This window comes from Colletes gigas, unplaced genomic scaffold (assembly GCF_013123115.1).
Source record: "Colletes gigas isolate AHSC1104 unplaced genomic scaffold, ASM1312311v1 Colletes_gigas_Sc00008, whole genome shotgun sequence".
Classification (NCBI taxonomy): domain Eukaryota; kingdom Metazoa; phylum Arthropoda; class Insecta; order Hymenoptera; family Colletidae; genus Colletes; species Colletes gigas.
This window is the reverse complement of record NW_025106637.1, coordinates 9,729,767-9,752,203: the sequence shown is the minus strand read 5'-3', so window position 1 is coordinate 9,752,203 and position 22,437 is coordinate 9,729,767. Positions and strand designations below refer to the sequence as shown.

Below are 22,437 nucleotides of genomic sequence, written 5' to 3'. Positions count from 1 at the left end.
TTTCAAATAAGTGAAATAAGTATTCGATATAATATAATATACGTTAGAACTCTGTACACAGAAAGTCTTCTGAAAACGAGAAAAATTGAGAGCTAAAAAATCCCAGATCCAAAGGAGTCTCGCTTTCCTTAAAAGATCACACATTACCAACGACCACGATTCCCCAGTTTCCCAGTTGGAAGCTGGGTGAAACCGATATCAATATTTCTAACATTCCTTGTACACGCAGTGACTGATTACGTTTCAAACGAGTGAAATAAGTATTCAAAACTACTATACGTTGCAACTCTGAACACAGAAACGAACTCTTCCGAAAACGAGGAAAATTAAAAGCTAAAAAACGTTTGAACTGGCCCCGAATATTTGATCCCAGATCCAAAGGATTCTCGCTTTCCTTAAAAGGCACACATTTCCAACGACCACCCGTTTCCCTAGTTTCCCAGTTGGAAGCTGGGTGAAACCGAATCCGCCAATGGGGATCTCGTAATATGAGTACTTTGGTTTAGAACGGAGCAATCAAAGCGATCGCGACACGCGTGGCGTGGCTTTATTAGAAACGAGTCCGTAAGACACGCATCAGCAGACCAAACGACACGGCTAGGGGGCCATTGGGTCGATCGGTACTCAAGGGCGGACGAATAGCGGCCGCTCGTAAATCGACGAAGACTACTACGACGACAAAACGGTCGTTTCCTTGCGAAATTCCGCGGCAGAAGATTGCCGATTGCGATTGAACCCGATGAGACATCCAGGCACCGTTATTCCAGCATGGTGACGCGATGGTATGGGCACCTGGTACGAGCCTACATTTCTCTCTCTCTCTTTCTTTCTTTCATTCTTTCTCTTTCTCTTCCCTTTCTTTCTCGCTCCTCCAAGGCTCGTTTCGCTCCTTCTACGTCGAACAGCCTCTAAGCACCGCGTGAATCGGCCTAGTGTACGTACAGAGAAACACCAACGCCCGGTTAGGTCGCACTGTTCACACGTGCACGAAAAATTTTTCTCTTTTTAGGTACTCCTGCTGTTCCTGTTCCACCTTCCTCCCGACATCCTCGCGTACCCGTCATCCGCTCCACTATGTGCAGAACCGACTGGTAGCTATTATTTACTCGACACGCGTCATTTAATCAAAATTCTGAATCCACCAGCGTTGGCTAATGACAGACCGTGATCGGTCGTCGTACTATCTTCCATCTTTATTTTTAGAGTTATTCCACTTTATTGCGTCGCTTTTGCATCCGCGAGTGAGTAATTTGGCGCATGTTCCGCCACCGTATTGGTCAATTATTCTTTCTTGCGGCGCGCTTGACCGTTGCGGTTTATTTAATACGGGTTCCCTCGTGTCGTGTCAGCGTTACAGGGTCACCTAGAACAGGTGTACAACCGAAACTAGACAGAAAAGTTCTGTATGAATCGAGCTCTGGATCGGGTTAGAACGACGCGATAGATGATGATAGTAACCTGTTGATGACCCTTGAGATAGCAACTATGTTGATGACCTTAGAAGAAAGAATTTAATAAGAAACGGAGATAAATAGCACTGCGTGGGCATATTTTTAATAAAAACAGCAGTCATTTTGATTCATAAGGAGGAGGGAGAGTAGAAAACATACGGCAAATTAGCCACTTTATTTATTTAATGTTATATCCTCTTGAAAACGGATTTAATAGTAGGCTTATTATTTTTATTTAACTCCAGTGTGTAGTGATGTATATTTGCATCATCGAGCTGCTCATGGACGGCCATATATATTCGTTGATTTTTTTCTAATCTTTGAATACGGATACCATTTCATGGCTAGGTTTTACTAACAGCAATTTTAACTGCAACTTGCTACTTACGTATCCGTATTTCTTATTTCGTTTGTTTTATGTCCATGCGTGTTGCACTGACGACGTACGTAACGAGGACGGTAAATAAAATGGTACGAACGAAAGTTTTCTGAATTAAGTAGTTCACTCACGAAGAATCTTAACCCCTCAGGTACCTAACGATGCATATTAACATAATCAGCATTTTACACGCATCACCTTACGCTGCAAAAACATGTGATTTTTCTTGAATTTTGAATACAACTTTTATATTCTACGTTATAAATTGTTTTTTATCGAAGAAAATGGGAATGAATGGGAAAATGTGAATGGCATCGGATGCATAATCTGTCTCGTAACAAAAAAAAGTTATATTAGATAAAAAAAAAAAAAATAGCATAAGGATGTATATATTATATATGACACGTATATGGGAAGTAGTTAATCCTTCCTTATTAATGCAAAAAGTGTTAATGTCCCCTGATTAGTATGTTGACTAGAGGAACTATAAAATTATTCTTTATAGCACTTCTTGCTCGTACACCAGATTTTTACTTATTTTTTTTTATTTAATAAAACAACTTGTTACGTATAAATCACATCGAAGTGGACATAAACGTAAGGTTGTAACGTTTATGTTCAATAAACTAAAGTATGCTGGTAAATACTACATTCTTTGTTCAATTTTTAAATATAGCAAGCATGACGTATTAGAAGTGGTTGTCAGGGGGCCCAACAAATTGGGTAACGTCTGAGATTTTTGTTCGGTCAAACTTTGTACGAATACTCATACAATATTCCATGATTTTAGATGTTAAAGAGAATAAATCTAGATAGAATTTTTGAATTTTAAACAATAAATTGTATGAGAAATTGTGGGTATGATAGTTTCCAATTGTCTGAGAACAAATATCATTTTCGTGGACAATTCGAGGAATTTGGTGTGGAAGCTAAAACAATTACTTCCAAAGATTAGCTGTTGAAGAAAATAAATCCAGATAGGATTTTTGAATTTTAAACTGTATGAGAAATTGTGGAGAAAGTGTGGATATGCTAGTTTCCAATTGTTTCCATACAAACACAAAGATAATAAATCTGATAGGATATTTTAATTTTAACCTTGTAAAAATATGTAAGCTGTACAACAAATTGTGCCTAGTTTCCAATTGTCTGAAAAGAAAGTATCGTTTTCGTGAACAATTCGAGGAATTTGATGTAGAAACTAAAAAAATTAATTCTCAAGACCTGATGTTAAAGAAAATAAATCTTGCTAGGATTTTTGAACTTAACCCCTGTGAAAATAAGTTCTATGACAAATTGTATCTAGTTTTCAATTGTCAGAAAACAAAGTATCATATTTGAGGAATTTGATGTAGAAACTAAAAAAATTAATTCTCAAGACCTGATGTTAAAGAAAATAAATCTTGATAGGATTTTTGAACTTGAACCCTGTGAAGTTCTATGACAAATTGTGGCTGGTTTCCAATTGTCTATGTTAAAAATTTAAGAATAAAAAATGGAAATTTTGTTACATGAACCCTAAAAAGAGTCGATTGATATTGGGGAAACGGTGCCAGAGCAAAGTGTTGAGGCACGTAGGCGGCCGTGCAGGTACTTTGACCCTATAAATCGGACCGTTTAAGCGCACGGTGTTCGCGCCTCCGCGGTCGAGGCCAGTGTCCCGGTGGCGGAATAAATTTCGTGGGTGTTCCGCGGCAAGGTTACGTCAGGCGTTGGAGGGGCCTGAGAAACCGTTGCTCCTGGCTAAGAATAGAGAGCGTTTCACCCAATCGGCTGGGTTATACGTGAACGAAATTCAGGTCTATCGGGTATCGTCGAACGGCGGGGGAGTCGTGATTTCGATAGGTGTACAACGACGAAAGGGTACGAAACGGGGGAAGAATTCGGGGTACAGCCAACGGACCACGGGAGCGAGAGTGGGAAGGAGAAAGAGGTTGCTTTCAATGGTGTCGTACCTGCGATCGAATTATGCGTACCGTTCTGTCCTCTTTAGTCGGCAGCGGTCCCACTGCCCCCTCCCCCTACTGCCGATCGGTCGAGGAAGAAACGTGCGCCGCGACTCGGCCAGGTGTATCCAGTGCCTAAGAGTCAGCCGGTCGACGTCGTTATACTCTGTAGCGCGGTGCTCGCGAGGTGGCGTATTATCATTGCAAATCGTCGCCGATTTTCCGAAGTGGTTGCGCGTGTGCGATTAACGAAATCAGCTCGACCTCTGCGGGTACACACGGTGGTTGGTGCACACCGGGTCCGTTCTTGTGCGGTGATCGACGCTGTCGGAGAGATCTCGCTGAATTTTTCGGAAAAAACCGAGAATCGTTCTTGTGGGGGCGAACGTCTGCTACGGAAAGAACGCGAACCAAGGGAAACCCCTGTTGGGTTTCATCGTTGCAATTTCGATATCGACAGGTACGTTCGGCCAGAGTGTTCCGGAGGATCGTGTAATTATTTTAGCGCGTCTAGGTAAAACAGAACGGGCTGCGGGAATCAGAGACCGTTCGTTGTATTTTACCGCAACGCCCCGCCGCCGGGGACGCCCAGATATTTGTACAATTCCGGTACTTGAGCTTTCGGTTCGCTTCATCGAGCCGCGCGTACACAGTCGGCCCCACGGTGTCGACGCAGGTTGTTATTTAGTTACGCGCGCTAGAAAACAACGTGACGGGAATACAGAGGCCGTCGAAACGCGACGATATTTGCACGCTGGCGTTTTTTTTTTTTTTTGTTTTACCACCTTTGGTCGAGGCGCATCGAAGGAAGGAAATACTCGAATCGATTAAGGTCTCGCGCGATCTAGCGGAAACTATCGCCGGGAAAAGTGTTCGGGGCTACGCGTTTCGAAACTCCGGTTCCATTCCGTCGATTTATTGTACGTTTGGTTGTTTTGTAATTTCTTTTTTCTCACGGACTTTGATGCGTGAAACGCATTCTTCGAGTCTCTCATTTTACGATCAGTGCACACACCGGAAGACAAGTATTTATGCTAGCTCGGTTATGCTGGCTCCGAGGCTAGAAGGTGGGATTGAATTGTATTAATAAATCTGATACATATTTTTTTTATTAATATTTTGGGGACATTGAACCTTTATATATCGAGACTTGTTAGACAATTTTATATTAACGGGTGGATTAAATATTGAGTTATTGTTATATTCTAAGGAACTGAAATTTTTAAAATATGTACAAATGTTTTTTATAGATATTGAATGAATATTTATGTGCACTTAGTAAAATGACTGTATAATTGGATTTGGAGAGCTATAAATGAATCTATGATAATGGTCTCCATCGTATTGAGTAATGGACACCGGTGTCCAGCACCAGTCTTTTCGTTCAAGCCGCGTCGGTCACCGGTGACCGACAATTCGATATGCATCCCATTTCTCATAATTCTTACTATAAATAAATTCTAATGCTTGTGAATATTTAAATATTATATACGTCATTTAAAATATGGAACTTTAACATAATAATTTAATACCTCAGAATAAAAAATTTGATCGTCACTCGACGTGTCAATAAAAATCTATGGTAACGATTATATTCAATTATTGTTTTATTTCAAGGAAAATATTAAATAACACTATTATTAGGATCAATTGACATTTTAGATGAAACTGAACCATAATGTAATCTATCTTATTATGAAAATCTATCCTAATGGTCGTATTTAATTATTGTTCAATAGTTGTATTACGATATTCCAAATAACTAACTAAACAACACTCTGAATAATTAACTCATATAAACATCAATTATGAAAATCAGTCTAACGTTTTCTAAACATATATTTATAAAATCATTTAATTCTACTCGAAAACAATTAAAAACAATAGATTCTTCACTTATTAAGCGTAACATTGCTTGGCAAAAATAAAGAAAGAATAGTAGGTTTATACATTCGTTTTTAATGAAGCTCAAAATCAATAGAGTACCAAAGCTCTCGACGAACAGTATCGATTAATACCCATCAAAAGTGGTTACCAATTTATCGAACGATAGCCAATTAAATCCTGTTATAATTCTAAGTCCGCAGATATACACGAATATCCGAAAATCCGGACGTTGATTCTAAATTTAAATAATAATTGTGATGTACAATTTATTACATTAAATTCGTCGGCATATGCAACAAACAAAATTAAATACAAATTATTAATACATCGAACTCTAAGTACGCAGTGATCGTGAAACATGGCGCAACAATTTAAGAGATAAATACGCAGTTCAATATCCATAATGATTTAGAAAATTTATTTCGTACGGAAATCGTCTAGTGTGATGCATTGAGTATTTTATAATAAATAATACAATCGTAAAGAAAATCATATATAAAAGCAAATCAAAAATGTAAAGTATAACTTTGTTTTAGATTCATTGAGCTGAATTTTAGTAAATTCAGGTTCATACGAAAAAATTTACTGGATATAGCAGTCTCTAATAAATTTCATCAGACAATTGATACAGTATATCTATCCTAGATTTGATTTAATTTATTAGAAATTGTATTCTCGATCTGTTTTAATAGATTTTCTATGAGAATATTTAGATAAATTGTTGCAAACATCGAAATTTTAGAATCCCAAATTTCCTAACTTTGTCTTGAGAAGACAACACTCAAGGTGTTGAATAGTGAACAGAACAACATCCAACGAATCAATCCTGGCAATTAATTGACACATTACATCTAATTCTCTCTAACACTTGTAGTATACCTAGCCCAGACCTGATTTAATACATGAATGGCATTCTATTGAAACCTCTAGCTGAATGATTCCCTCTTAAGAATGCATTCAGTGAATGTACTTCAACGATTGTTCGTCTCTGAATAGACAAATATTCAATAAATGAATCCGGTCGGCCAATTATCACGGTATACCCAAACCTGATACACATTATCAATAAGTGTATTTAATCCAGACGTATTATATTTAGATTTTACTTAACCTAGACTTGATTGAATACAAAAATAGTATTCTATTATAAATTCTAACCGAACATTTTTACTATCAAAGTCTTTAAATCACCTAATTCTTCCCCGTGAAAATACGCAAGAAATACATTGGTAGACCATATATGTAACATATCGATTTGATTAGCCACTTGATACATTAAACTTAACCTACATCGGAAATTATATTATTCTAAAAGAATGTTTAACTAACACAGACCCGATTCAATACAGAAATAATTTAAGCGAATCACTGGCATCAAAGGCTACAAAATTTACATCCACTAAATCCCTCATGGGAAGATACTCGATCACTTATGCGTCTCTAGACATATATCCACCGAACGAATTCGATCAGTAAATTGATACAGTAATCCTAATCCAGACTCGATTCTAACATACCAGAGAAAATTGCGTTCCTCTAACCCCGGACCCAGTTTGGCAAGCTTTATTACCACTATTAAAGTCGTTGGGAATTTAAATCCCCCGGATCCTTCTTAAGACACCCGATCACGATCGCGTCTCCGGCACAGATAAATATTTAACGAACGACCGGGTGAACAGGCGATTGACACCGTCGATTTTCCTGTTGCAGATAAACGTCCAGAGACAGGTGGAGCGGCATGATGACGAGAAAGCTCATCGCGACGTTCCTGCTGCTGCAGGGTATCGCGAGGCTCGGTCGCGTGGCAGCCGCGGACTCCACGCACGCGGCTGACCAGCCAGCCTCGTCCGCGGTCCCGTCGGGGCTTTCCGGGCCGGATTACACGGGGCCATCCGCCGGTTCCGACGAGTGCGACCCAGAAATGGTGGGCTTCGAGCTGGTGACCGGTTACGTGTTCACCGCGCCAACGAACATGCTGGAGTCCATACCAGGAACTCTGATGCTCACCGACTGCCTGGAGATCTGTCAGGCGAACGACTCCTGCCAGGCGGTGAACTACGAGACGGGACTGTGCGTGCTGTTCAGTTCGAACGCCGACAGCAACCCAGGTAAGATTGAATCGTTATCGTATTCGCGCGTGAACGCTGGCGGAGCCGATCGACGCGATATTCTAGCTGAAACGTCAACCGGGGGCCCAGAAGACTGTAGTCCACTGGGCGATCAGTCTTTCTCCCGATACGTCGACGTTGAACGGTGCCACGTATCCGGGGATCGTACATATATGTATGTTCACCGCCGAATAAGGGAATTCCGTGAAGCGTGTAAAAGCGTTCCGCGGAATGATTAAATGCCTAGGACGATGGATAAAATAGACGTGTGTCGTTTGTACGGGGCAGCCATCGCCGCTTTATGCAGCACGTGAGTCGCCTGGCTGAGAAGCGTAACGGGTTCGATACGATATTCGGACGGTGGACGGCTATTTGCTTGTTCGATTGTGAAGAAAGTATCCGCCGTTGGAATTTCGAGGTCGAAGAGAATGTAGAACGGATTGAAATCGCGTACGAAGAATTGCGTATTGTCCGGCTCATCTGTGCATACATACGAGAAAGATTGAGACTTTATGCGTTTATGCTCGGGACAACGGCCGTTACCAATAAACCATTCTGAAAAGCAACGGCCCGTACGACATAATATTTGGAACTCCCAAACGCGACGAATTGGGGACGTTGGAAATTTCAGTGATCGGAATAAATCTCATGGATTTTTTTTTATTAATACTTTGGGATCACTGAACCTTTACATGATTCAATTACTCAATGTATAATTTCTTATACTCAATGAATATTTATGTGCACTTAGTTGAATGACTGTATAATTGGATTCGTAGGCCTATAAATGAATCTATCATAATAGCTTTTAGCAGATAATACAGTGAGTGTAAAAAGTATTCGTACACTAGTCAATTTGAACAAAACCTTTGCAGAACTTTGTTTATTACAAAAGTATGTTAACAAAAACATGCATACATATTCTTAGAAATCTCTGGAACAAATGTCATTAACAACAAATTATTAATTTATATTTGTTATGAAAATATTAACAAATTTCCAGAAATTGACCTAAAATATACGCGTAATAAGTATTCGTACAGTCTTTGATTCGTAACATTCCACATAGAACGATTACAAGATAATCCATGATATGTAAACATACTTAGCATCAGTATGTCTGGAGACGCTGTCGGTATAGGTAGTATCCTGAATTCAAACATTATCAACGAAATTATCAGTAAAATGGGACGAAAACGCAAGGAAACCTCTGAAAAAGAAAGGAAAATTGTTATAAATTTACATAATAAGTGTAAAACACTGAGTGAAATTTCTAAAGTTTTAAATAGACCGAGGTCCACGATTCAAGGAATCATTGACAGATATGGCGATCGAAAAACTGTAAAAAATAATCCAAGAAACGGACGTAAACGAATAATAAATGAGTATACCGGCCGATGGATAATTCGAAAAATAAAGGAAAATCCAAAGATAAGTGAGGTGAAAATCACAGCTGAACTTAAAAATGATCTGGACATTAACGTATGCAGTAGCACAGTGCGTAATTTTTTACGGGATAGAGGATATCACAGCAGAGTAGCTCGTAAGAAATATTTCGTAAATGAAATTAATAGAGAGAAACGATTGCAATTCGTGAAAGAGTACGTTAATGTTCCTATGGAGCACTGGAACCGTATTATATTTACTGATGAGAGTAAATTTAACATATTTGGGTCAGATGGACGATGTACAGTATGGCGGAAAAAAATACCGAGTACGAAAAAAGAAATTTGAAGCCGACCGTAAAGCATGGAGGAGGATCAGTCACAGTTTGGGGCTCTACGAGTGCGAGCGGGGTTGGATCCCTGCATTTTATCGATGGTATCATGGATCACAAAATGTACATCGATATTCTAAAAAAGCATCTTCAGGTTAGTGCAAATAAAATGCAGTTACAGGGCAATTATATATTTTTGCAAGATAATGATCCAAAGCATAATGCTTATAATACACGTCAGTGGATCCTATATAATGTGCCGCAGCAATTAAAAATCCCTCCACAGTCTCCAGACGTAAATGTGATAGAGCACTTATGGAGTCATCTTGAAGAAAAAATTCAAGACCATCACATTTCTTCGAAACAAGATTCAAAAAATGCACTTTTAGAGGAATGGAACAAAATTTCTAGTACTATAACCACAAATTTAGTAAATTCAATGCCGCAAAGGCTTAAAGCGATTATACAATCTCAAGGAAATCCCACTAGATACTAAAATAACAAATAGACTGATTTTTGTTACGTTTATGTGCTAAAATTTACAGTTTTTGTTGTAAAATTAGAAGTGTACGAATACTTATTACACGTATATTTCACGCCAATTTCTGGAAATTTGTTAATATTTTCATAATAAATATAAATAAATAATTTGTTGTTAATGAGATTTGTTCCAGAGATTTCTAAGAATATGTATGCATGTTTTTGTTAACATACTTTTGTAATAAACAAAGTTCTGCAAAGTTTTTGTTCAAATTGACTAGTGTACGAATACTTTTTACACTCACTGTATTTGGAAGTCTGAAATGTGACATATTGGGGACGTTGGAAATTTCAGTGATCGGAACAAAGTACGCGTTAATTGTGTTTTAGTAAATCTCATGGATATTTTTTTTTATTAATATTTTGGAATCTCTGAACCTTTACCTAATTCAATTACTAAATGTATAATTTCTTATAGATGCTCAATGAATATTCATGTGCACTTAGTCGAATGACTGTGTGATTGAATTCGAAGGCCTATAAATGAATCTATCATAATAGCTTTTATCAGATAATATTTGGAAGTCTGAAATGTGACGTATTGGGGACGTTGGAAACTCTAGTGATTGGGACAAAGTATGTGCTAAATAGGTTCATAGGAATCTGATCTCTGGCGCGAAGTTGTAGATATAATTAGAAATTCTGTGATAAAAAGCAATACTGGGTATATTCAGATGCTACATGCAAGAATAAATAGAAATGGACGAATAGCATTTTCTCGTTCAAGGCTTTGTTTTCGAAAAAATCGAATTTTAATACTCGTACTGTATGCGTGCGATAGAGTACGAGTTGGACATCAGCGTAAGTAGAAATAGTGATTAATGGACAGACACGTCAGGCACATCATATTCGATCGCACGCGTATCCCACGAATCTTCAAATTAAATTATCTCGGATAAAATATTGCTCTTTTTTTTCGACTTATTTTTAAAGTACAAATTAAATTATATATATTCCAAGTAATAAAATACGGCGTAATATTTAATTTTAAGTTTTCGAAAAGGAAAAAGAGGAATACCGGGCGTGTAATATCGATCAAAATTGAATTGTAATCCCATCGTTCCAGCTGCTGATTCACATTTAGGAAAAATATACTTGTAGCCACCGTGACTATCCAAATAAATATAAGGAAGAGGGATAATGGTTATTCAATTATGACTGTGAAATGAACGAACATAATATTTATCTCCCCAACGTTGACGTAGTCGTAACAAGTCCTTGATTGCTTTTACTATAAAACAACATCGTTAAATGTTTTATGGTTCCCGCATTTTGTCGACATTTTTCCTTCATCGATGACTAATTAAAATTTTATGAACTAGTTTCTACCGGATATACTACGTATTAGCGCACAGGAACTTTGTTTTAATAAATTATACTGCAACACTTCGTTACATTTTACTTTGCAAGCAACTTTTATTTCGTACATTGAATCAACTAAGTAATTTTTGTTCGAAAAGTCCTCCACAATTTTGCCAACGCAGTATAAACTCCGAGCTTTCGGGCAATTAAAAATTGCTATATTCGTCTCGACTGGTCCGAAAAAAAGGAAAACAAAAATAAAATGGATTTCTAGTCGGAGGAGCATTTTTCCCGAATGCTTAGCGTATTCTCGATTCGACCGTGCAACGCGTTTGATAAAATTCACTAGTTCGTATGTTGCCTGTCGAACGTACACACGTATTCGATCGTTATTAATCGTCCATTTCGTGGATTATATAGCGAGGCGTAGCGTAATCCGTGTTTGTCGATTGTATCGCAATATACCGTGTATCGATTGTGTACGTTGCGAAAAAAATGCTTGACTTTTCGAGCACCGGTTATCGTCGAAAAGCTGCTTTTTTCTTCAAATACTAGCGCGCACCGAATTCAAAATTCGCTTGTCAGTTTCGCTAGAATGAACATTTTTCATGTTTGTCTTTGGTTATATATATATTATTGTGTTTAGATAGTTTCGAAGACGATCACACACTACTGAACAGTAACGTTTCGATCTTTATTTTAATTCTTTCGAAAAATTTAATAAAATATCAATTATTATCAATATCGTGAATACGAGAAGAGATCCTGTTCGGCACAGACCTGTATCACAGACCTTTTAAAGAAAATTCTGAATACATTTGATAAATTTTCACTTGTAATGCACTGAAAGTGCGAATCCTCAAGGGTGCTTCTAAAGGGCGAGGGTGCATAAATTTTGAACTCCGCCGACAGTTAACTGACACAAATATCTGCGTACGAACACGTTTCAGTTTGAAAATGTGCGTTACAACTTAAATAAACCTGTTAGTTACCCTGGATTAATTAATTGAAAAAGACTGAAGAGGATGTCTTTATTGGTTTCGGTGAAAATAGCTGATGATACTGTATTTAAACGATATTGATATAAACTGGTTTTTTAACGACAATATTGAACGGAATACGCCGATCTGTTGTCTATACAGGAAGCTGTCTCTTCTTTTTTGAAAACCTGCCAATGCCTAGATTATAGTGACATAGTAATAACAGGTGTTTTGCCATCGATGCTTCGACGAAAATATCGCTTAGTTCATTTTTCAATAATGCTCCATTTAAACTGGGCAAAACCGTTCGAACAAAAGTTTATGAACGTGCTGTCATGTACAAAAGTTATTCTTCCATATTTATCGCTTCAAAAAACCAACGGAAATGTCACTATGATTAACATTCTTCATTTAGAAAGTCTCGTAATTATGTTTAAACACACTTCTCCGTTCGGTAGTTTTTGATAATTTTTTTACATTTTTGAATTACGGTTTATTAAAACTTTTAAACAAAAATAATAAATGTCACTACTAATTATGGTTATTTGTATTCAGTTTCTATATTTTTCCCTGGAATTTCTATCGAAGATAAAAGATTCATGCTTCGAACTTGAACTGTTATCCAATTTCGATTTATGTTGCCTTTACTGCACGCGTAATCGCTTTCGTCTCGTCCAGAGAACGTTTCGTACGTTTAAAAATTTTATACGATGGAACGATATTACTTATGGGATAACCCTACGTATCCTCGTTCAATAATTCTTTCGGTTCGAAGCTTTCAATTGTACCGTTTAAATTCACGATCGCTTTACGCGATATCTGTCTTCGATTCCCTTCGATCTTATTTAAATTTTTGCAAAGTACGAAGCGGCGTTCGCGTCCCGCGGCGAGGTTGATTTTTCTACAAAACGTCGGTGCAAAATATCGAGAGCCAGCCAAGGGATTTGTCAAGCGCTCCTCGACCTACTCTTTCATCGCATTTCGAGGCGTCGGATTGAAGACAATTTTAAGCTATTTCGGCCACGAGCGTCGCTCGGATTACGTGTTAAAGTTTTACCGTGCCAGTCGCCCATTTTTACGCTCTCTCGTCCCGTTTGAACGAAGTTTTTAACGGTGGAAAAACGACAACGGGAATTCTTGTGCCGCGCCGCGTATCCGCCACTCAATATTAAAACGTTGCTGCTGATTCGTCCAACGATAGCAATGATTCCCTCAAAAAAAAAAAGAGAAATAAAAAGAAAACGTTTCGAAGTGGATAAAAAAAACGCGAAGAATATTATTTTTCGAACGAGAATGAAAAAATAGGGACAATTTGCTGGACAGAACAGTTTCAAATAAACTATTTTTATTCGGCGTAACCATAATTATTTTGTACTTAGGAAACTTCAAGTCCTACGATCGAAATGTTTTTTTTATTTGTATTATGCTTGTACAGATTTGCATTTCGATTGAATTATTTTATATATCAAGCGACTCAACCCTTGCTAATAAAAAACTGTAGGGGAGAGCTTTTGCAGTGTACACGAATGGCAGGCAATTTGAAAATTTACATCGATCGAAACAATGCCGAGAATGAAAACGAAGCAATATTTCATGAAATTCGTGTACACAAATCGCTAACAAATGTTAATAAAAAATAAAAGCAGTTCTACAGCAAACCAAACCAAATAAACTCAGACTCTATTTACTGTTTCTTACACAATTGATTTTTTTATATTCCATGCGTGTTATTGTTTTGCCATATCCATTTAAAAGTATATTTTTTAAAAGCTTTGCATTTGTGAATTTGAAAGCGTTACAGTTTACAAAGTAAAGTGAGACACATGCTACACGCGTGCAACAAATACCTTTAATAATTACGATTATATTTGCGAGAATTACGAAACGATAATGTACGCTAGTGGAAAATAGAAAATAGTAAAAAACCTGTGGTACCCTTTTCTCTGACAGAGTAAATACGAGGTAAACTTAATCGAATTCGATTAAACCGTAGACTAACTGTAAAACTGTAACGGAAAGTTTTACTGGTTTAGTTGCTACCGTCGATTAAAAATACAATTTGCTGAAAAGTTACGGTGGTTTCCGTTAACAGAGCCAGAATCTATCTATGTATGAAGTTGCATGAACGTTAGAATTGTGATCTGGGAAAATTAAATGCGCCGTAAATAACACGTTAGAGTGACGGTTCACACGCAGCATAGTTAAGAATCAAGATAATGACCGTAAAATAAGGATACATTACAATAATTCCATTCTACCCGGTGCATTGGATGAACTTTACTGCTCTGCCTTGAGTAATCGTGGTACATAAACGTCTTCGAAATTATAGATCGCGACTGATGAAATATATCGTCTGCATTTAAGAACAGAACTTCATCTTTTTCTCTCGATTCGCGTAGGTATTATTAAGTACGACTAATCGAATCAATCGGTTTGTTGATAACCGTAAAATAAATTAACGAGAATTACAAGAATATCCATTGCACAGAATCAATCTGGATCGTTTGTCGTTTGCACGGTTATCTTCGGTGGTTTAGGAATCCCTGAGGAGCGGAGATTAACAGAACAAAACGTGAAACGAGTGAGATTAAAGAGGCAAAACTGAATCTACATTAAAAGATATGGAATTACGACCTCATATTATTTTTAAAATCCTTCTTTATTCTCTTACCGAGTGCTTATACCTCTTTATTCCTTTTTCACGGACGATGATTAAATAATTAACGTTACGTTCTAATATAAAGTGAACTTCTACTGTAAAATATACCTTTATTAGCAGAAACTTAGCAAGACAACCTTTCGTCTCGAATATCAAAGAAAGAATAATATCTCTGATTTCGCTTTAACTTGAAAAAGGAATTCTGTGCTTTAACAAAAATTTAATTGAACGTTTCGACCGAATATATTCCAGCATTATATCCAACCAATGTTGTTAATTTCAATCAATGTAATCGTAGAACGTAATTAGTAGTGTTCGCGAAACGTTTAATGCCGACGTACTGTTGAGGCGATAATGTTTATTTGAACGAGAGAGTGAAAAATATGCAGGAAGCCAGAGTGAAAATTTCAACATTAACTACGTAATTCAAGCTTTATGGAGAATGCCCAGGAGCTACAGTGTGAACAATTAATTATAGAACGTATGTACATACGTGTAAAGTGAGGCTCACACGTATCGTTAAATTCGTCAGACACGCTAACACATATGTACGCGTACGTTCAGTTTTCTAGCTGTTTTAATAAATATAACGTTGAAAGTAACCTTCAAAAATCTGGATAAAAAAGTATACGTGCATTAAATTTTTCAATGATTCCCTTAATTTTTTTTTATTTGAAGAAAATACGATTGCATCGTATACCAAATCCGAAGAGTCGAGGAAAATCACTGAACCTAGTTTCCTGACTACGATAAAATGATACGAAATCATCATAATATAACGATTGAATATAATATCATTGTTGTTTGGAAGGGAATTTAATTGCGTTCCGACAGGAAGGATGAAACGCGTTCATTGTTGAATGATTTAATGATTGCAACGATTGCAAAACTTACGATTGCAATGATTACTCGAAATAACGAGCTCAAAAATTTCCGGCAGCATTAACAACGTAGCACGAAAAGGATTTTCATTAACGAACCGAGTCTTACGTCGAGTGTGCTCCAGATACATTTTTATCAAATTCCATGTACGAAAATCTAGCTGAAACAATATGCTGTAACGATCACGTGCATTGTCAGGCAACTCCGGCGCGGTGGTTCCTCATGAATAATGGATACTGGTATAAGTAAGTGTAATGAGAAATGCACTAATTGAATCTTCCGGGGTGTAATTAATATAAACTATGCGTTCGTGGCTGGCCGACTCGTGAGCATTAATTACATGGTAAATGAGTTGCCGCATCTATAGAAAAACGGCTTTATTCTGTTAGGTCTCTTTCGATTATCCGTTACTGTTCTGGTGCGTTCACCTGTTCGCCACGGTACGACAATGCAGTAAAACGTCGATTAATCAAAATGTCGATTATAAGAGCGTCTGTTATCGGAAGGAACGAATCCCGGGGCCACGTAATATCATGAAATTGAAATTTTCTTTTTACGTAACGCTTTTATCGCGGAATGCTTCTAGCGTTGCACGTGGTAAAATAAACAGTCGCCTGGTGCAAAAAACAATGCACAAGAAAATAAAGTGCACGGATAAAGCAAAGAATAAGTATTGAAATGCTAGATACGAGGAATGTACGGGACTTAGAAACAGTGGAGAAGGATTTGGAAGAACTTGTTAGAGATTGTTATAGTAATAATAATAACGCGTACTTGTTGCACCAAACTCATGAGTATTAAGCAATTAAAATCGAGTGAATAGAGCAGATTATAAACACAGGTATACTATATTAGGTGCAGGCGAAGTACAGCTATATGCTATTATTAACCTAACCTTGAATAGGTAATGGAAGGAAGAGAGCTACCGTTAGTCGAGAAGGTGTTAATTATTAACACTTGGACGACCACTGTCACGTATGCGGTTATTGGGCGTTGCCACACATACGTGGCATTCTTTCATACGTCACACGTACGTGATAATCTATCGGTCACTATGTCATCAACCACGGCTCATTAAGTTTGGTCAGGTCTAAGACTTATGTCGTCTAGCTAATATGGTATCACTATCTATTAATAAGTAGGATAAGTATTTCAGTCACCGTTACTTGCAGATAGTAAAATACTAATAAAAAGTATTAATACTGCATTTCTAACGATAAATATAAAAACGTCATTCTTTTTTTCGAATTTAAAGTCGCATTTAGAATCTGAGTCACTAGCTGGTTATTATTAATCCTTTGCCATACGAGTCTGACTTGTGACAAGTTCTTGATATCAAGTTTTACAATCATGGAGCTACTCACTGGTTCTCAAATTTTATATATTAACATTAACACGTATTTACATTCCTTGTACGAATAAATTTAAACAAAATTAAATAGTACACGTTTGAAAAATTATTTGGAATTAAATCGTCCGTTAAGGGGCTAATTAAACGATTGTCGTTAAATAATTTTCTTCTCTGGTAAATAGGACTTTTAAACTGTTGGGTATTTGATGTAGACGAAGCGTTTCCACGTTTCCATAGGCGAGGATTATGCGTCCAATGATTAACTTTTGATTGCTCGTGAGACAATTGAATGCAGTGGTACTCTTGAGTAGGTGTTCGCGTGTGAATTTTATGTGGCCTATTTCGATTCGAAACAGTCTGACTTAATCTATTAGGCTGAGATTCCCATAGGTGGTCGTTGCTAGAAGTAATCTGTTAACGCGTGGCATTTTTCATGTCTTGTCAGTATTTCATTCCGTATTCCATTCTATTTTCATGCTGTTACTTAAATGTTCGCGGGTTTCGATGTTATTAAAAAAGGAAAAAATAGAAAAATAAAATAAAAATTCTGTGATATATGTATAAAGGCTAGAGACAAAAGTTACAGAAAGGGGAATAAAATATATTGTTAGAATCGACGTTGTATTTATTACGATATTCGTGGTCCCTCGTCAGGACGGGTTAACAAAGTTTTTCCGTGTCTTGAAATACGTAATATCTCTGTCCGTTGAAAGTTGCCGCCTTCGACGCGAATGAGTTCGGAATTGAATTTAAACAATCGCTGAAAAGGGAACGGTACACTTTTGCAACAATGAAAACCAATTTCCGCGGTTCCCGCCCCCGTGGGTTCCCTCCCTTGAAACGTGGCCGAGGATTCCGCATTTTATAAGGGATGGAATTATTCAAAAAGTTGCGTTCACTTTCTCGAAGTACATAAATTTTCCAAGTTGGAGAAACGCACGGGTCACGGTTACGAAAACATCGTGGAAAACGGATCAACAAACGATCAAGCTGCCCGTTTTGTTCGTTCCCCTAGCCAGTATTTGCGCGTTTCAAAGCCAACGCGTGCAAACTGAAAAGAATTCAAACTCGTCGGCATTGTTTTGCGTCAATTTCCCCTCCCGTGCGCATTCTTTGACCGTCGAAAAATAACCCGCGTTGTTTTCCAAATCGACGAGGAATAAGATAAATTGCTCTGTCATCCAAGCGTAAAAACAGAATCGTATAGTAACAAATGATTTGCAACCACGAAATAAATTATTTCGAATCGTTTAAGACTCAGCTTTCCTTGAATCTCGCTCTTCGTGTCTAAAGAACTTGTCGAGACGAAGACGTTTTATCGTCGTATTCAAGTATTTAAAATCGTGGATTTCCCCGTCGAGTGGTATAATTGCAACATAAATTGCATGAAGAAATGAATTCGAAAACATATGACGACACGGTCACGCTTTCTAATTAACAAAAACACTGACGCCGTCTCGTGGTCGTCGCCCGTGCAGGAATCATCGCGAAAATGAAGTTTTGAGGTACGCACGCGAGGATGATGACCGCCGACAAAAAGTGAGCGAAGAAATATCGCGGCGACCGAGGTTAGAGAAGCGAAGAGTGGAAGTCGGGGTACAAACATGCAAAATATTCGAGGTACCTTGGCGATCATTTACCGCAAACTTCTCGAGTTATCGAGCTGACGTGCAGGTATACCTGCTCGTGACAGCTTGACGTTTACAAAGTACTTTTTTTTTTCTCCTTCTTTCAGCAACACCTCTCTTACCCTCTCTTTGATTTCTGTCTCGATAGGCTGGCAACCGATGAGAATCAGACGCGCATGATCTTAAAGCTAATTGCGTCACATTGAGCGTGCACCGTAAAATCGGTCGTGTCAAGCGTGCTTGCCTCCGTGGTATTTTCAAGCGTGAGACAGAGAGGGGAGGGAAAAAACGTAAGAAAGAAGGAGAGCAAGAAACGAGTGGAAGAAGTGGACGGAGCCGTCGAAGATCGGCCAATCGTTATCTCGGTTCGCGGATGACACTGACATCGCTACGCTCTGATGACATCCTGACGCGAGCTTCCTGTGTCAATGGTCCGCCATCCCGATGACGCCGTTTCGACCGATGTTGTGTATCTATTATCGACGTAATGCAACAAATCAGGCGCTGTTAACGTTTTGGGCCAATATGGCCGCCCAGGTCGTTGATCCTAGAATGCTACATTGGGACTTAATGGCCCACATTCTGTTTTCTCGTATTCATACAAAGTGTTTCATTACTTGGGACAGTTATTTGAGTGGTGGAGGAGAGGCATAGAGTCGATGAACAATTTTTATATAAACAATGTGATAAATCAAGGGCTTGTTAATGTTTGGGACCAACATGGCCACCCACATAGTTGGTCCTAGAATGCTACTATTAGATTAATGGTCCACATTCTATTTTCTCGTATTTATACAGAACATTTCCTCAGTAGATATGATCTTGCCCAAAATCCAGTATGTATAGTGTCAACCTCAGAATATATCAAAGAAGTAGCGAGCTCATGTCATTTCCAATGTGTGATTAGCGTTAATCTTTTCGAAATTCAAATAAATCGAGTTAACAGGGAAAGTATCAAAATTCGAAATCGAAGACTACACACGATAGACAATGATGGCAAGATTCGAGACAAAACTCTCGTGACTCGGGAATAAAAGTTCGTTGCACCGTTTCATTAGCAATACAGCTACCTTCATGAAAGGTACTGTGCGTCGAATACTTGATTCTCATAAGACGAGACCAGCGACAGTGTTTTCTATGTACCATGAATCATGATCGACAATGAGACAATGACGACACAACGCGAGCGTCACGATCATGAAATTTCCGTACCCGAACCCCGTTACTGAATGATAGGATCGTCTTACGAACCTAACCGTCGTCTGCTTACCGTTCCTTATTCGTTTACAAACCGTCTCTGTTCGTTGTCTTCCAAGGACCACTTACAATTAGCGCTTGTCAGTGGTGGACATCGCGGTAATTAGTCCGCGAATAATACAGTGTTCGGTCGAAATCGTGATGCAACCTTAAAAGGTCCGATCCCTGGTGCAGAGATAAGTCGAAAATGTGTAAAATAATATTTAAAAAATACTGAATTACACCAATTTGCTTGGTAACGAGACGATATAACGTCTAATATAAAATTGATTATTTTTTTTTGTGCAGAAAATGTTATCCTACATGTTTGATTTTATTTCTATACGAAGGATCGACCCTTTTGCGGTTGCGTCACGATTTCAGACAGATCGTGCATATTTTAGGTGTCACGTGACGTGGAAACGGTACGATTTTTCGTTCTCTTTGTTGTTTTCGTTTCCTTTATCGTCGCACGGTTACTTTTGTTTTCTGTATTGTAACTTCGTTAGTTTCATTTCCGCGCTCGCTAAAGTGGATTTTTGGCGCTGAGTGGTTTGCATTAATCTTTGATCCCTGGTAATGGAACACCTATTCTCTCGAAGGTACATTTTGTTTGAACGATTTACCTTCCGTTTAGGAATATACGACGACTGTGACGCTGAAAATATTAGGCAGAAGAGACGAATAATTACGAAAAGGACCATTTTAGTCGTACTTGTTTAAAATACAATTGCTAAAAATTTTCTATGAAAAAGAATTAACGAAAGTGTTGTGAACTTAAATTCAATCAATTCGTCAGGTTTTATATTTCGTTTTATTACATTTTGAGTCTCTTGAATTCTTTAAACTGATTTTACATTGCAACAGATTTATCAATATCTCAGTTACTTTACGAAGTTATGGTTAAGACTGACGAAAACTTTAGACGGAAATGCTTTCGAAGTATTCCTCTGTTGCTCTGAATAAAACATGATCTGATACATATCGTTACGTACACTGTACACAGGCACATCTTCCAGCGAATAACCTAAACAATCTGTATTACGATATCGGTGTTCGCATAAGCACAGGGACAGCGAAAGCTGCATAGATCCATATCGTCTACTATCGTCGATGACACATCAGTGGCCAATTTCATTTACTCCAACAAAATGAAAATACTGAACTTTTCAATTGATAGAAATTCGCTAAATTGTCAAAATGGACATTGTTGTGTCAAAAGTAAAATGGTTTATATAGGTGGTTGCAAGTTAAAAAAAACAAAATATATCGACGACGTGAGTGCAAAAATTCCAAATTTTGTCGAGTGTCACACTATTAACACGTTAACGACGGGGCATTTTTATTAAAACTTTCCTATACGACAGGTGATTTTAATGACATACAAAGTGTTCCACATTTTTCCGTACACATTTCAGCAGTGTGTTCTATAAGTAAAAATAAGACTAGTGTTATATAACAAAAAATTCATAAATACTTTGTTAAGAAGTTATGACAAAAATATGAAATTCTGTTGGTTTTTTTTATTTACTAAAATTTTGTTTAAAGAGAGCAACTGGTTGTTATGGCATGAAAAAATATTTTTAACGTAGGATTATGAGGATAACTTAAACATTTCTTTATCAGAGTTTAGTTTCTATCATTCAGCTTGGGTGCTGAAGTATTCTTTCTTCGATGACAACTTTTTGTTTTCATAAAATTTTGTATTATTGTTTAAGTTTATTGTAACATTTATTTTCACACGATATCGAATGCTTGCAAAAGATTGATTTCATTTTATTATACATTTTTTTTCTTATTTTAATGTCCCGAATCTCAACCAAGTTTCACAGTTCATATTTTTGTTATAACTTCTTAACAAAACATTTATAGATTTTTTGTTATATCCTGTAGAATTCCTTCAACACCTGTATATTAAAAATATGATAAATGTTTTTGTAATTAATATATTTTATTGAAATTTTCAAGAGTTATATATGGATGATATTTGAATTTTTTTTCTTATGTTATCGGAAAAATGACTAGGAAAACACACACTTGTCGTAAAACGAGAATACTCGTTTCCCGTCGGTAATGTGTTAAAATACTTGAATATTCGAGTTTTTCCGTAGCGTTTGAACACCTACGCGAGTAGCAAGTTACTCAAACAGTAATATAACTAAGTTAATCCATCCCGCCTCCGTCGTGACTGATTCTTTTCACTAGCGCGTGCAGCCCCCGACAAAAGAGACAAAGGAAAGGCTCTGTGCAGTGTTTCGAGGCACAGTTGCTCAGATATGTATATCCACTCGAAGCGCTCGAGGTTGCCAGCGAGTCATTTTTCACTCTTATCGTTTGCCCTTTATTTAAACGCGGAATCGAGTAGCTCCTG

The 22,437-nt window shown here is 37.6% G+C and overlaps 2 protein-coding genes across 2 annotated transcripts in view; one reads left to right on the top strand and one right to left on the bottom strand.

The window, feature by feature from the left end:
• The window catches only part of LOC122396914 (autophagy-related protein 16-1), a 688,248-nt gene that overhangs the window by 287,848 nt on the left and 377,963 nt on the right, over window positions 1-22,437 (bottom strand). The window lies entirely within an intron of this gene.
• Window positions 4,182-22,437, top strand: part of LOC122396913 — a 110,907-nt gene continuing 92,651 nt past the window's right edge. The window contains exons 1-2 of the mRNA XM_043395678.1: window positions 4,182-4,236; window positions 7,374-7,771. Coding sequence (XP_043251613.1) covers window positions 7,402-7,771 — 370 coding nt within the window. The 5' untranslated portion in view covers window positions 4,182-4,236; window positions 7,374-7,401. The remainder of the gene's footprint in view (window positions 4,237-7,373; window positions 7,772-22,437) is intronic.